This window comes from Electrophorus electricus, chromosome 15 (assembly GCF_013358815.1).
Source record: "Electrophorus electricus isolate fEleEle1 chromosome 15, fEleEle1.pri, whole genome shotgun sequence".
Taxonomy (NCBI): Eukaryota; Metazoa; Chordata; class Actinopteri; order Gymnotiformes; family Gymnotidae; genus Electrophorus; species Electrophorus electricus.
This window is the reverse complement of record NC_049549.1, coordinates 1007451-1023839: the sequence shown is the minus strand read 5'-3', so window position 1 is coordinate 1023839 and position 16389 is coordinate 1007451. Positions and strand designations below refer to the sequence as shown.

At 42.1% G+C, this 16389-nt stretch overlaps 2 protein-coding genes across 5 annotated transcripts in view; both read left to right on the top strand.

The window, feature by feature from the left end:
* The first annotated feature begins 481 nt into the window (after positions 1-481).
* On the top strand, positions 482-11407 carry spartb (spartin b). Of its 2 annotated transcripts, XM_027017953.2 has the most exons (9): positions 482-771; positions 1712-2526; positions 4572-4769; positions 6233-6371; positions 7387-7581; positions 7798-7956; positions 8149-8239; positions 8437-8481; positions 9999-11407. In XM_027017953.2, exons 2-9 carry the CDS (start codon positions 1714-1716, stop codon positions 10207-10209), a joined length of 1851 nt encoding a protein of 616 aa, XP_026873754.2. In that variant the 5' UTR covers positions 482-771; positions 1712-1713; the 3' UTR covers positions 10210-11407. The 2 variants fall into 2 exon arrangements, with proteins under 2 accessions (XP_026873754.2, XP_026873756.2); XM_027017955.2 differs by lacking the exon at positions 8437-8481 and having other exon boundaries at positions 483-771.
* A 465-nt stretch (positions 11408-11872) lies between these two features.
* The window catches only part of LOC113582271 (serine/threonine-protein kinase DCLK1-like), a 33934-nt gene continuing 29417 nt past the window's right edge, over positions 11873-16389 (top strand). For all 3 annotated transcript variants that reach the window (XM_027017950.2, XM_027017951.2, XM_027017952.2), the window contains exons 1-4: positions 11873-11952; positions 12332-12572; positions 13019-13400; positions 14259-14605. In XM_027017950.2, the coding sequence (XP_026873751.2) occupies positions 13040-13400; positions 14259-14605 (708 nt within the window). In that variant the 5' untranslated portion in view covers positions 11873-11952; positions 12332-12572; positions 13019-13039. The remainder of the gene's footprint in view (positions 11953-12331; positions 12573-13018; positions 13401-14258; positions 14606-16389) is intronic.

Below are 16389 nucleotides of genomic sequence, written 5' to 3'. Positions count from 1 at the left end.
GTTCCAAATGATGCAAACTACTGTAGCCTTTATTTAGCCCTTTCAGGTTGTTATCTTTCTTTGCTCTATGCTAACATTCCTATGTAGATTCATATGTAGACATGCTTTTCTATGTCATCTGACATCTCATGTCATTTAAATGATCTGATCTGTTTGGTTGTCATTCCAAGAAGTGCAGCTTCACAAAACTGATGAATGCCACATAATCAGTCAGTAAACTTTATTGGCCTGACTTTATTTATTTACAGTACTGCCAAAGCAATATAAAACAACAAGTATGAGCATTTCCAATATTACAGATTTCAAAATCTACAATGTTAATTACATTTCTATGCTAATAATTATTATTTACTTTTGTTATTATTTAACATTTCTCTTCTTTTTATATCTTCAAGCATTCTTTCATGCTAATTTAAGTTCCATACATAAGTGGTGTGTGTGTGTGTGTGTGTGTGTGTGTGTGTGTGTGTGTGTACCGCTTTCTCCCCTTTGAACTGCTATACGATTCGCAATCAGCTGTGTAGATCTTTATCTGGCTAGTGGAGCGAACTACGTGTTTCATACAGCCGGTGTTTCGGACATAGGCGTCTTAAGATCAGCCAATCTGCGCAGCCTGATCAGTCGTGTTTTATTGAACGAACCCGCCCTTCGATGTCATACCGCCTGCTTACGGTTGCCTTGTCATTTATCTTGTTATTCACAGAAAGAAAGTCTTGTGGCACATTTAAAGAGCTTAGTTATTTCCATTAGTGGACAAGAGCTCATTTCTTGGTAAGTTAACTAAATTTTAGATACTTATCTAACCCGCTTGTGAAATGCGATAGCTAACCTAGCTAGCTACATCGATAGTAACCTAGCAACCTTAGCTAGCCTGGGTAGCGTTAGCTGTCCAACGGTCGTGAATTTAAATTTAAGTTAAGGTTAACTGACTAAACGAGGCTGAAGTTAACTGACTAAACGAGGCTAACTGGTTTGATATGGTTTAGTTAGTCTTGGTCATAGATTATCAAACGTTAGCGTAGTTTCTCAAACTTCCGTGTCAATAGTATTGCTGTTGACATTTTCATTTTACACGACACCTGTCTGACACTTAGTTGTGTTTAGCTAGTTAACCTAGCTAACCTAACGATATATTAACGATATATATTATATATTAAACCACCGAACAGCATAATTAGGTAACTGGCTTGTAAATCTAACGTTTAGCCAGCTTGCTGTCTCAGTGGTCCTAACCTAGCTAGCTATTAGATAATAGGTAGCTTTAGCTACATAGGATAGCAAACCAATAACTACTGTAGTCATATTTTGAAAACATAAAATGTACACGATGTAACGCCAAACTCGCGGAGCTAGCTATATAAAAACATAACAAAAGCTGTTAACATTAACTCTTGTTAATGTTTTGCTGTTCACAGCATAAGACTGGCATGAAAGACTACTGTTCGTTTGCGGCGCCTGATATGGTGTCGCAGTATAATTTCGTTAGTTAGTTAGCTAACTTAACCTAACTAGTAAGCAGTATGTTTGTCCACCACATCTAGTTAAACTAAATAACTAGCTAATCTTTTCACGATGACGGTATTGTTATTGGTGTAAATGTAAACCCCACAATAACTTGAATGAGACGTCATATTAAAAGTACTAAAGCAAGAAAGATTGTCTCTAGTTATTGTCACTTTTCCCACTTTTGTTATTTAATTTGCCTTCACAGTCATGGAGAAAGCAAAGCAAGATGCATTTGACAGAGCCAGACTTCAGGTTATCAAAGATGGTTATGAAAGGGCATTTGAGTGCATTAACAAGGGTCTTGCGGCGGATGAGGCAGGACACAAAGTGGACGCCCTGAAGCATTACCAGCAGGGACGGCAGCATCTCCTCCGGGCACTCAGTGTGCCCTCCCGGGGCGAGGAGTGCATGGGTGCTCCCTGGGACTCAGCCCGGCAGATGCAGCAGAAGATGCAGGAGACTCTCAACAACATCACCACACGATTAGCAGTGCTGGAGACCAACATGGCTGCCGCGTCCGCTCACAGCGGACCGACAGACGAATCAGTGCCCCAAAACCTTTACCCAGCACTCCCCAAAGGCAGGACTAATAGGCCGGAACCTCAGAAGGGGCCGTTACCTGGCAGCCAGCCTGCAGGAGCTGTGGCTCAAACAAATTCAGGAGCTCGAGGGGCAGCGCCTGTTCCCCACTCACTGCCAGGCTTCTCATCTGATCAGCCCCCAGCCTACTCCCCCCAAGCTGCCGATGGACACCTCAGTATTTCCTATGGCACCGCCACAGGCGAGCTGTCCCTGGTTGGGGATGAGTTTTACAGCCAAACGTCCAGCTCTGCTGTTTCTCCTCAGAGTCTGGGTGAGGATGGAGAGGAGCTGTTTTTCCTGCCCCATGGTGTGCAGATCTTCTTCGTAACACCTGATGGACAAGTGAGCGCGCCTTCTTACCCTGGCTACCTGCGCATGGTTAAGTTCACCAGTGAGTGCTTGGAAAGGGGGCGTGAGAGGCCTCCTGCCTTTCTGCAGGTAAGAAGTCAAGGGTTTGGTTTGCGTACTGCTATAATGGTTTTTGGGAATTTACTGAGAGTAAAGTATAGCTTTACTGAAGGATCACTAACATTTTAACTCCATTTCAGTTTTGTGTAGGTTTATCATGTTGAATCGTACTTGATTGAATTCTGAACTAAGAGATATTTATTGGTTTGCACTGATTTCCATTTACAATACAACAGAGCTAAAATGTTTGCAGGAGTTAATGGGTGCTATCTACGTATATGTCCTAGCTGTCCTGTAAGCTTGTACTGCCTTTCACTTCATTAGGAATTCCTTGAAATATGTCATCCTGGGAATTCCCCCAGACACATCATGTAGAAAGGAATATCAGGTGACAAGCCAAAGCTAAAGGACAGTCTCAGAGGATTACTCATTGGTGTGGACAAAAATAGCCTACAGGTTAGACCTGTACCTATGTCATGGTCTGAGATGGGCAGCATTTCAGTTGCTTAGCCTGCTGTATGTTTGGAATTAATTAGTATATTACTTTTCAGTGTATTTTGTATTTGTATTTGACAGAAAAAAATTTGTAACCTTTGTAACAAATTACATCATTAACTAACCCATTTTTTTTTCCTTTTGAAATACTTTCCGGTTAAAATCTGTGGTTATTTTGACAATTGGGATCAAAGATTAACACAAAAACAAACCTTTATTCTAGCTTTGACTGTCAAGGGACTGCTTAGCTACTGCATGTGCTAGCTCTGCCTCTGGGAAATGACCAGACTGTGTCCCCTTTGTTTCAGTTATAGTAAATGACCCTGCCAAAGAGACGGGTCAGAAGGCCTGTTTTCCCACTACATATATACTGTAGAGACTTGGAAAGAAGAGCACCACTGAAAACTGCATGAGAATGCCAGAGGAGTATCAAAACATAACTGGATTTAGATTTTTAGTTTGTCAGTAATAAAATATAAATGTTGCATAGAGTCTACAAGTGCTTGTCTATGCTTAATACATTTATTTACTCCATCTCCAATAGACAGAGGCTTACGTAGTACATAGGCTTAGTACTGAGAGAACTCCTCTTTTTTATGTAGCAGAGCCTCTGAAATCTGATATTTTTGGTGGTTGAATCCTCAGCGAAGTACTGGAAGCATAAATGCATCTCTGCTGAGGATAAAATGAGACCCTTTTTTTATTTTTATTTTTTTTAGTGAAGGTGCACCTGCTCATTGAGTCGTCACAGTGGGGAAAAAGACCTCCAGATGTTGCCTTTCAGGTCTGCACTTTAATCCAGTTTAACCCTCACAGGCATTGGTGTGGCATGGACACTGGCTCCCTGAAATGACCCACAGCTTTTCTCAAGCCTTCAGTCACGAATAGGGGAGGAAATCCAGAGATTTTCTCTGAAATGGCATTCATTTCTCTGATATTCTGCTTTAGATCCCTTTTTTTGGCAGAAATATGCAAGTTTTGTGTCTTCCATCAAATTTAACTTTTTTTTTCTTTTTTTTTTGCCCCCCATCAAGCTCTTGTGATTTACTTTCCCAAGCATATCGTTACTTTTTCACGTTACAGACGTTACTGTGAAGTCAATCAGTTCTTACTACAGAATTCATGCTAGTCTTATTAGAATTGTATTTGAGAAGCTTGTACATTTAGAATCTGAAGAGCGGTCTAACAGCAGTCCCTTCCATTTCACGCAGTCCTCCAGAACCCAGAGCTTTTCTACATAATATTCTATACTTTAATCAGACAGTACGTGGAGCTCTCACTGTTTCAGCTACTTAACTAGTCTGATGAGACTTGCAATCTTTAATTATTAAAAGCCATTGCCTTGTGGGAGCTCTCGGCTGGCTGTCAGGGCCTCCTGTGCTACAGAGTACAAGGGACAGTGTTTTGAGACAGTTTCCTCTTCCATACAGGCAGTGTTATTGGAACATTGTCTAGACTTGGCAAAGAAAGGTGGTAATTGAAGCATCTTATGTGACTGACGCTAAAACACGCTTTGCCCCAAATTCATGTGTGTGGCGGGCTTATGTGAATTCATGTGTGTCTGGTTTGTGTGATTTCAGGTGTGTGACTGGATTTACCCCCTGATGGCCTCTTATTCCCCGGTCCTGCTGTGCACCACGGGAGTCTACATGTTCCCTGATCTGATGGCTTCCTCCACAGGCTCATACGTAGGCCTGGTGCTGGCGTCAGAACTGCCCCACGCAGAGCGTGAGCTCTTCCACGACCTTCTGGCCCAAATGACAGACCTACGAGTCCAGGTGAGACTCCACCCCACCACCCCCTGACTGTTTAATATTTATATATTTAATTAAGGTTTCTGTATCAAAATAATTTCTAAATAGGTTAGCTGTGTGAGAAAGTGGTGTGTATAAATGAACATTGTGTAGCTAGCAACACAACATCTAGGCTACAAGCTTGCTGGCTGGAACTTGTATCGCCATGATTATTCTATATAGATGCGCTATATATAGAGGCATACTGCTAGTGTTACACATTCGAAGGACATTTTTGCAGTAGAAACCACTGGAATATTATGAATGGTATCTTTTTATTCTGACAGCCTGACCATAAATACATCTGTCTACTTCAATAACAGCCTGCTGCTTTCACAGATTTCAGGTGTATTTGAGAGTTGGAGAGATTTATTTAACCAGGTACCATGCTAAAGATTGTAATACAATTGAATGACACGTGCCTAGGCATTGTCTTTCTTGTTCCATTTCTTAATCCATCTGAACCAGGTAAGCAGCACTCTACAGGCCTCGATTACTGTGCTGATTTGTGTTTGGAGCTGGATCACGTGTGGCCTGCAGGGGATCCCCAAAGACTGGACTGAAAGCTTCCAAAATAAACATCCTCTGATTTGATTATAGTCGAGTACTTCAAAGAAAGAACACCCGTTTGGAACTCAGTGCAATCAAGGGACTTGAATAAAAGCAGAGCACTGCACTTGTCACTTCATTTGGTACTTACAATACCTTTACACGTTCTTTTGCTTGCATTGTATTGCAGAAGAATGTCCCACTCTGGGCCTGAGAGTAGTGCAAGAGAGAATTAGCTCTGCTGTGCAAGCTGTCCCAGTGTTGGGCCTTGCCTCAGAAAATTGTAGACTAAAGGAAGAGCAGTGAAAGGCTAATTAGTTAGGCTTTCCTTAATGCTTTTAGTGTGTCAGCAACCCTGGTTCTTTTTTCACCTCAGGTGTCTGGTGGAATGAAAAGGGAAGCGAGTATAACCGGCTCAGCATGGCTCATCAGCTCTCCTCAGCTCTCCGTAGCTTAGTGTCAATGTACACACCTCATGCACCTCTTGACTCGTCCTTTATGCCACACATTCGGTTTGAAAAACACACGGAGCAATTTATAAGCACCGGTACGTAACAAATGACGCAGTGGCAGTGAAGCTGGATTTGGGACCAAGCATCGCTGTTCTTCTTAAACTACAAGCAGTCCCTTTGTTTTTGGCAGAACAGTTTGTTGTCCAGTGTGCCCTGCCTGCTGGCCAGCTGCACAAAGCGCTGTGCTCAGGCGAGTACAAAGGGGTCTAAGAGAGAGCGAAAATTGGGAAAGAGTGATTTGCAAATCTGGCCGAGTAACTGTGCACAGAGAGGCAGCAGCCTTATCCTTACTTTTTTTCTTCCTTTGCCACCATTTGCTTTTAATAAGCACATTAGCTTGGGCAGTGATGTATAATGCTTTGTTGTAACTGTTACCCACCCTGTCAGGACTCTGATGGAGTGGCTGACACCATTAACCTGGGCCAGAAGGTGCCCATGGGCCCTCCTGAAGAGGTGGTGCCCCCTACTGAGGAGGACAAGGGGCTTCCGGAGTGGAGTGAGAAAGTAGCGCATGGAATCCTTACAGGTGAGACTTCAGCAGGCGAAATAATTGACCATGTGGCTTAAAGTCTGCTTTCTTAAACTGTGGGAGGATGGAATCTGTACTTTGTACCAAATAGGACATGGTGTATTAAAATGCCCTTAAGGATTTGAAGGGTGTCTGGATTGAGCTAGCATTTATCTCGGCTACACAAGAGGCATGGCTGAAATGGAGCTTTTGTTTAAATCAAGATTAGTGCTATCATGGGAGGGATTAGAGCATTCTTGCTTCATACACAGTCCAAAAAAAGTTGTGGGCCGTTCCAGGTTCTACCGATGATCTAAAATGCAGTCTGTTAAGTCTGTTGGTCTAAAAACTGATCCAAAGTTGTTCTTTGTACTACAAACAGATATTTCAGAAATAAGCCGATTTTTTTCAAAATACAGCTAAACTTTATATAAGTAATAAGGTATAAAAAACAAATAGCTAAGCTGATCATTAATCTAGTAAATGACCTTATATTTGGGTGGAATCTTTACATGGTACCAAACAGGACAGCTTGTGTTGAGCCCTTAAGGACTCTCAGGGTATCAAAGCTGGCATTGATATCAGCTACATGGGATGCATGGCTGAAGTAGAGCTTTGGTTTAAATCAAAAGTACAGTGGATATTATCCACAAAATAATATCCACTAAGAGCTTTAGAAAATAATATTAAGTGCTTCAATCTGTTAAGTGCTTGAGAAACTGATATTTCACAAATATTGGAGGACTACACCTATTAGTAGGTCTAACTTTATCTGAAAATCCCCTTAATAATCTGATATGTTTATCCCTGAACCTGCACATTCATCTTTCTGAGACAAATATTTTATTAGCCAAACAGTAGACAAAAAAGTCATGTCTGTAATAGATGTGGTAAACCTCAAAGATTAGTTTAGTGACTTAAGGTTCAGTCAGTCGGCTAACTAATGTGAATATAAATGCTACAATTAGTGAGAAAAGGAAACAGCCTTAACTTCAATAGTTCTCAAATATGGTACATGGTATTGTTCTACCAGGGGCTTCCTGGCTGAGCTGGGGATTAGTGAAGGGGGCTGAGTACACGGGGAAGGCCATCCAAAAAGGTGCATCCAAGCTGAGGGAACACATCACCCCTGAAGACAAGCCATCTTATGTGAGCCCCACGGTCACCAAGAGCCTCCACGTGGCCAAGCAAGCCACAGGAGGAGCCGTCAAAGTCAGCCAGTTTCTAGGTAAGAGGCATCTTAAATGGTGGAGCATGTTGTTACTTAAGTCTGTGTTTCAGCAGAAAGTAAAGTAGCTTGTGGCATTTGTTACTAAAACTGTTATTCAAAAATGATTGATTGCTTTTTTAGGATAAAGGAGGGCGATGTCTGTTTCAAGGAGTTGCATGGGCACTGTTTGAGTGGTGTGGTTGTCAGCACTTTTGTTTTTGCTTGTGGTTACAGTGGATGGACTTTGCACCTTTGCTGGCCATGTGGGCAAGGAGTTGGCCCCACATGTGAAGAAACACGGATGTAAACTGGTCCCAGAGTCCATGAAGAAAGACAGTGAAGGTCGCTCCAATGTAGATGGTGCCATGGTAGTAGCGGCAAGTGGAATTCAAGGTGAAATGCTGCATGCCACCTTAGGGCATAATAATTACATAAATTATTAAGTCATAGACCTTTATCAGCATTGGGTTCACGTCACCTTTTTTTATTTTGAACTGAAAAGACATGCTTGCAAAGATCGTTAGCTCTTAGTCTGACCAGTATTTTTTTAATGTTTTCTTTGTTTTCTGATCAAATGTATGGCAGGATTTGCAGCTGTGTGGACAGGCTTGGAAGTCGCAGCTAAAAACATTGCAAAGAGCATTGCTAATGAGACAGTCAACACAGTGAAGCATAAGTGAGTATCTTGATTTGCAATCTGTGGAGTTGCTTTGGAGTCTGCCTCGAAGTTTCTTATGTTCTTTTTTATTTACATACACTATGCGTCATATTTCCTTCTTTGGCCATCTTAACACTGTTTCACTCACATTGCACAGAGAAGCTTTAATCAGTGAAAAACACACTTACACTCTCTCCCCCTCTATTTGTTTACAGATATAGGGGTCTGGGGAACACCTTAAAACCCCCAAATGAGAACAAGTAGCTATACCTTTCAGAGCTTTGCTTTGCTTGAATATTCCCTTGATTCATAGATGGTGCAGCTAAAGCAAATAATCCAGTATATTCATGATTACACTCATCCCACTGGCATATAAAGTTGTGCACACTGATTCTCATTTAGTGCAATGGGCCTTCTTAACAGCAGTGAGCTTTCTTCCCACTCCCCTCATAAGCTTCTGGTTTTCTTGGTTAAGAAAAAAAAAAATCATTAATAAATTTCTTTACAAAGTACAAGTGGATCATCTGTATTAGTAAGGCCAAAGGGCATGACTATTTTAAAGGTACTCTAAGCAGTATTTCATAATTTGTTAGCGTTGCATATTATAGGTTGCCTGCCGTATTGCTTGAATATTAGTAGCCAAAATGGAACAGAGGATGTGAATATTTTACAATATTACACTTCATTCCACACTAATATTACAGTTTTTCCTTAATTTTCACATCTCAAAAACAGTTAATCACAGTCATTAACAGACGCCTACTGACAAAATAACACCTGTTCTTGGCAAAATTTCTCGAATCCCTGTAAAACATTAAGCACATTAAGCCACAATAGCAAAGTCTTATTAAATAATACAGCCAACAATCAAATGAACACATTTATTTACTCTGTCACTAAATGGTGACACACAAAAACAATTTGTGATTCACTTTAAATAGCTTCAACCTTCACTTCAGCTGTTTGCTTTATTAAAACTTATACTCCATAAAACTCTGGTATGTGCCAAAAGACTAGTGAGTAGATCACAGAATGGATCATGTTCTTCTCCATTAAGGTGATTTTAGCAAAGATAACCAACCACACTGCTCTTGTGCTTTGGACACTTGCTCTTTGACACCCATTTGAAGTACAGAAAATATTTACAGTACAGCAAGTAAGTGTTCAGACACCTTCTCTACTTGTAAATGCTCACAAATATTGACCGATTTAGCGATTGTGCACACAGGTAATGAAGACATTAATATGCATGGTAATAATTTGTCAGTCAGCCCCATTGAATAGGTTTTTGTATATATTTGTGTTAACTGTTTTGAGATAGTGTGTGAAATGAATGAAAGCAATGAGTGTGTTTACATATTCCATGAAGGTGGCAATAAAGATTAAGTAGACCCTGCTTCATTGAATGTTTTTAGCAATCAAGAAAAACTGTAAGCGCCTGCTACCAATATGTATTAAACTGAAGTTTTCAAACTTTTATTAAAAAAAACATACTGTAACATAGCAAAACAGAATTGGAAATCTGGAGAATTAGAGGAAAATGTCTGGGACAATAGGTAATGTGATTTATCATACAAATCATATTAGAGCATCCTCTCTCCCAAGAAAATATATAAAACTCAGAAGTATCAAAAATGAACCCCTTGCATGTATATGGGCTTCATGGCTTTGCATGCATTTACACCCCTGCTCCAACCCTCTGGCCATCTATTCCTTCACTGCTCTTCATCCCAAAAATATTCCTCCTCTTACCATCTCTTAATGATCTGTGATCAAGGTATGGAGCAGAAGCAGGCCGAGCCACAGACCACGCTGTCAACTCCGCCATTAACGTGGGCACCACTGCCTTCAACATCGACAACCTGGGGGTCAAGGCAGTGGTGAAAAAGACAGGCAAGGAGACTGCCAATGCCATACTGAAAGACTACAAAGTCCAGGAGGGACCCAGGAACGAGGGGCCGGAGGAAAAGCGCAAGGACCAAAAATAGACTCAGGCACGGACAAAACAAACAAAAGATCCGTGCTCGGACAAGGGCTGCTTATTAAGATATTCAGTTTTCCTGGGTTTACTGTCAAGGCACTGACACAGCTGTACTGCTGGCTTCTATCCATGCATCTCTGGTCATTATATAAAATGCACTCAAAGGTGTTTTTAGAGAGCTCACTTTTCCATTATGTACTGACATACTGCCTAAGAGAGAGATTTTTGGGATGCTTATTTTACTGTGATACTTTAGAGTTGTTCTAAATGGAGACTACAGTCAAGGCTCAGTGACCTGATCGCACTGCTCACTGAAACCTCTACCACTGGAAGTCAACTTCTCTTCCCTTTTCCCACACCAGCTACAAGTAATAGTTAATATTCCCCACTGATTAATGAGCCGTTTTTGGAACCAGGGCACCGTCATAGTACATATTAGTTTACATTGTCTCTTATAGATGGACTTAGATGGAAATTATAGGTACATCTATTTTTAAATTCTGGAGAGCCTTAATATGAATAATGTTATCACAGATTTCTACTGTGTCTAAATGTTAGAATGTCTATATTTAAATGCTATATTTATATACGCAGACTAATTTCTTCATCAAGCTTTTGAAAATGTATGGTGTAAATATATTTTCAACTAATTTAGTCCTTATTTGTGAAGGACGTGTCATTGCTTGATATGTGAGCGGAATATTATTTATGGACTAGTCTGATTATAAGAAACTAAAAGTCAAATGTTCTGTTATTTACAATAGAATTATAATGTTTCTAAGAATCTAGAAGTAATATTTCTAGATCCTTAATAAATAGAAATGTTTATATCAAGTTCTCTGTGAATGAACTGGCAAGAAGCTACATAGTGTTAGGACTGACTCTCCTTTTAGTTTTGGTTCATACTGACTGCAAGTGTCTTAAGGGCTATATAATGTCTCAATACAAATCGAGGGAAGCATTCAAGTGTGTCACAAAAGTTGATGCATGACTGGAGAATTATTGCCAAAATATAGGCTGCAATGTAAGCTAATTTTGGTGTGGTTCTAGATTGTTTTGATTATTACTGTCTTATTACTGCTGTGTTAAATGCCATTATAAATTATATGTAACCACAGGTTTAACTGCAGATGCTATAAAGCACTTTACCTAATCTTAAGTATTAACAAAAAAAAAATCAAATAAATATTGATTTTGAGACACGAGATTTGTGTTTTAGTGTTATTGTAATAGACCTACTCACCTTTGCGAGGGTTTTTTCACAACAGGCCTGTGACTGTTTTGGTGCTCCAGTCTTCAACCTAAAGACACCAGCACATTGATTTTAGGTCGTAACAGCGCCCTCTATTGACAGCTGAAATTGGAACATTCAGGGTGGGATCAGAGTTTATTTGTTTGGCTGGGTAATCAGCAGGCCGAGGCGGCTTGTTCAGGGACAGCTTCAGTCTGAACCTGAAGCCCCACTAACAGGCGACGGCTGCTTCCGCTCACCGATGCGCCAGTTACTAACTACTGAAACAAATAATCATAAGTTCAAACGTCCCGTTATCCCTGTTCATGGATCTTTAAGGGGCTCTTCTAAGGGGTAATTTTTCTTGACAAATTAACCATATTTTTGGTTTTAAAACGATAGCTTATGTTTTTGCATCAACAGCTATAAAGGCAGTAAAATGTACAGTCGTATGTTTCGTATTCCTGATTGACGGAAAGTAGCTGGACTCCCTGCGCTCCATCCAACAGCTTCACTAAAGTAAGCGTGTGTGGTCTGGTGGTGTGGACATCTGTGCCTGTCGCTGCCCTTAGCATGATCCATAAAATAAATAAAATAAGTAATGCTCCGCATTTTATAGCCTAGTAACACATTTTGTCTGTACGGACCTCGCTTTGATTTACTTTACATATATTTTATATATGGGTACAGTTTGGAATGAATGAGTGAAAAATGTCCTAATTATTAATCGGAGGTTTCTCCGAGCTGCTAGCCTACGCAAGCATGTCCTATAAGGAGATGTAGGCAGGGGTTGTAGTTTCAATCCACTTATTATTAGGCTTATAATTATTATTATTATTATTATTATTATTGTTGTTGTTGTTATTTCTATTATTATTATTATTATTATTATTATTAGGCTCGCGTTTGAACCGGAGATGGACGCGCGTAAATCAGAACGTGAGGGGCTAGACACCGTCACGAGCGCTAGCCCATCCCGTCCCGTCGCCTCGAGCAGCAGCCTACCGGAGCAGGAGCACGCGGCACAAAAATAGAAGGCACGGGCCCTCCGACTCTGCCGCCCGTCCGCGTGGCACGGTGAGACGTTACACGGCGCAATCTGGAACCGAATTAGCCCACGGATATCCGAACGCGCGGAGGTAAGCGGGGAATATCGTTTCATCCCGGGACTATTTGTGCGATTACACGCAGAGCCCGGTCCCGTTATTTCATTAATTCGATCATGTCTGTTACTTGAACATTTAATTCACGAAGTCTCGACCAAACCGGGCGCAGTAGCCAGGATTGCTGTCGTTATCGTTATAACGGGCAAAGGGCGGATTTCAGTAACTTAGAATTGTGCGAATATTGTTGTCACAAAGATAATGGCTATTCTAGGCATTACAAAAAGTGTGTATAAATGTAATCAATTGACACGGATGAAATGAGTTTTAAATTAATGCCTCATTCATAAATCGGAATCATACCTTATTCATAAATCCGTCATACCTCCCGTAGCCCGTAGTTTTCTGACATGTTAGGTTGCCTTAACTCACAAACCAAAAAGCATATTTACATTTTTTTTTGTCCACACACATTCACACAGGAATAACACGAGGCTGCAGAAATGGAGCTGGAGCATTTCGACGAACGGGACAAGGCGCAGAGGTACAACCGCGGGAGCGCACGGGCGAACGGGCTCCCGAGCCCCACGCACAGCGCCCACTGCAGCCTGTACCGGACCCGCACACTGCGAGCCCTGAGCTCGGAGAAGAAAGCCAAGAAGGTGCGCTTCTACCGGAACGGGGACCGCTACTTCAGGGGAATCACGTATGCCGTCTCCCCGGACCGATTCCGGTCGCTCGAGGCGCTCCTCGCAGACCTCACGCGCTCCTTATCCGACAACGTGCACTTGCCCCAAGGCGTGCGCACCATATATTCCGTCGATGGATCCAGAAAGATCACGAGCATGGACCAACTGGAGGAAGGTAATTTATGGCACGTTTCAACTCAGCACACTTAACTCTTGGCCCTCACCCCATAAGCAAAGGTGAAATGGGGTCGCGTTCCAAATTAATCAAGTAGGTACATTCAGTCCGCTTTTTAAAATATATATATATATATATATATATATATATATATATATATATATATAGTTTATGTCAGTAAAATGTGAAAATGTGGACTGAGTGAAAATACGATAGACCAGTTCGTGTTCCTGACAATGCCTGGAGTCGTACCCATCTGATGTATAACCTATTTTACTGTGCATTTTCTGAGAAGTAATGAAATGACTGATGTTGTTTTCGTAATGAGCATCACATATTTGCTTGTTGCTTGTGTAACCATTGAACGGTCCTAAATGCTCCTAAATACTTTAGAATCAGTCTTTTACAGCCACACCACGCTAATCATACCAACAGCTGAATGACTTAAATCTGTACTGTATACAGATGTTTGTCCGCTACCAGAGATAGCTTTCTCTCTGCTCCAGATACTAAACGTGCGTTGGCATTTCAGTGGAGAATTTCAGCGGAACATTTAGGCCAACCATCCATCCAAACCCCACAGTGCCTTCGTAGACACAGCGAATGTGAAAATGAATGAAACGGGTCTGATTTTGGTGTCAATGGGGTAATTAACCTTGACTGAAAATCCCCTGAAGTCATTGGACTCTGTTATTTCCACTATATATGGCCCATCAGATCTGTCAACAAGGAGTACATAAACTGAATTCTTGCCGTATGAGTTCTGTTCTTAACTTGTCAGCATGTTCATGAATCTAAAGCATTTTGAGGCAGTTAAAGCTACAGTTAAAGCTTCGCACGTTGATCTGTGCATAACAGGTGAGAGCTACGTGTGTGGCTCCATAGAGCCCTACAAGAAACTGGACTACACCAAGAACGTCAGCCCCAACTGGTCAGTCAATGTGAAGACCACCGTGTCTTCGCGGATGCCCACTTCACTGGCCAGCGCCAAGGCCAGCTCACTGGATGCCAAGGATAACAAGGACTTCATCCGGCCCAAGCTGGTGACGGTCATCCGAAGCGGGGTCAAGCCCCGGAAAGCCGTGCGCATTCTCCTCAACAAGAAGACGGCGCACACGTTCGAGCAGGTCCTCAGTGACATCACCGACGCCATCAAGCTGGACACGGGAGCTGTGAAGAAGCTCTACACGGTTGACGGCAAGCAGGTGGGTGTGGACAGGGAGCGTCCGAGCTTGTCTTCCCACCCCGATGAGGATGTTCAGTTCTTGAACAGCTGACTTGGGTGTTTAGTGACGTTTAGGCCCACATATATCGGTGTCAGGGCTCTTTTAGAAAAGAGAGCCGTTGTCTTTCTGGTGAGCGCTGGACACATTAGACACAAACGTTTGGTCTTTCAGATTTTAAATCTAAATTTGTTTGATTGTGACTTCCTCAGCGACACACGTCTTCGGGTATCTATAAAAGTGGCCCTTGCTTTGTGTGTAACAAGCACATCTGAAAGCCCTTGCTGGGTTTCCAGCTCTGAAACGTGGGCCATTTTAGTCTTACGCAAAAGAAAACCAGAGGTACAGTGAGACGAGGCCTCTCACCCTCGTCTCTGACAAGTCGGCCCACATTTCTGACGTGTGGCCCGGATTCTCTCAGGTGAGACGACGCCCACGTCACTGTCCCTCACAAACAGGTCACGCCGTTCCCTTGGCTGTGCTGTTGGACCAGCTGACGTCCTGGCTTTCTGCTCTCCTCCTCAGTGTTCTGCTTTCCTCCCTCGGTTGGGCCGGCTTCCCAGGCAGCCGTATTTAGAAGCAGAGGCTCTCTGTATTCGCGTCAGTTCAGATCACACTCACAGGAAAAGGTGAACACTGAAAGCACATTTGAAGGTTGCGCAAAGTCGTGTAACTTTTTAGAGGACTCCATCTGAGGATACGGCTCTGTAGGAAGCATGCTGCACACACGCCGTAATAGTTACCTTTTGTTACCTTGTCTTCGAATTGCCCCCCACCCACAGGGTCCTTGTGTCACACAGAATATTACTGAATATATAATTAGGTATATTAGCGAGAATTAATGAGCATGAGAGAGAGTGAGAGACAGAGAGTAAAAGGGAGAGTAGGTGACAGGCACAGGGTGGCAGCCATATTGTGAGTTCTGACAGTAGGCCTAACCTTTTCGGTCACAGGAGGAGGCTGGACAGTGTATTACCATCCCCCCACCGGGCGTGCACGAGGCCCGCGCCCTTATCACGGCTCACGCGATAGAGCTCCTTTTACACCTCTCTGCCCAGTCTGCTGGATTTGTCTCAGCACACAACACGAACATCAGAGCAGTTCCAAAGGTTTAGAAGGTTGCGAAGTCGCATAAAAGATTATTTTTGCGTTCGTTACTTTCTACTCTTCTGTACTGTGCATGTTTGCTCCTTTGTGTTTCTCATAATACCAAAAATGATGTTTGCCATGTAATTATGTATTATTTTGATGATTCCTGTCATCAGAGACTGGGCAGAAGGAAGGGAAATATGGACTGAGAACAAGGATTCCCTCATATAAAATTTAATGCATACATTTTCGTAGCATCTTTGATGATTTCAGACACACCAACATTGGTGTGCTCAGTTTTTGACAATCAGACATAATCTTTTTCTTACATCCTCTATATTAGTACAATTTTCGAAGAAATTGTGGTAATCCCCCCCCCCCCCCCAACCCTCTTTCGGTTTCTATGACAACGAGGTTGCTGGAGCTGGTTGCTAGGAAACAGCCTCTGCTGCAGAGGGGGTGCAGTATTGATGATGTCACAGGTCTGATGGGGCAGACACAGGACTGATATGTGCTTCACATGAGCTGCATTGCCATTACTCCATGGCACATAATAAATAACCGATGCATATAGTTATGTTGGAGTGTATATTGGGAGCTATATCTTTGTCCTTAACATTTGACACCTTCCCCTGAGCTTGAATATTTGTGCAACTGCATCTTTTTAACCAGATATA

Bases quoted from the DNA above. Each gene is read 5' to 3' on its own strand.
- spartb (XM_027017953.2), top strand. From the start codon at position 1,714: ATGGAGAAAGCAAAGCAAGATGCATTTGACAGAGCCAGACTTCAGGTT. The intron at 6,372-7,386 runs GTGAGACTTCAG...TTGTTCTACCAG, and splicing joins AGCGCATGGAATCCTTACAG to GGGCTTCCTGGCTGAGCTGG. The intron at 8,482-9,998 runs GTAGCTATACCT...TCTGTGATCAAG, and splicing joins AAACCCCCAAATGAGAACAA to GTATGGAGCAGAAGCAGGCC.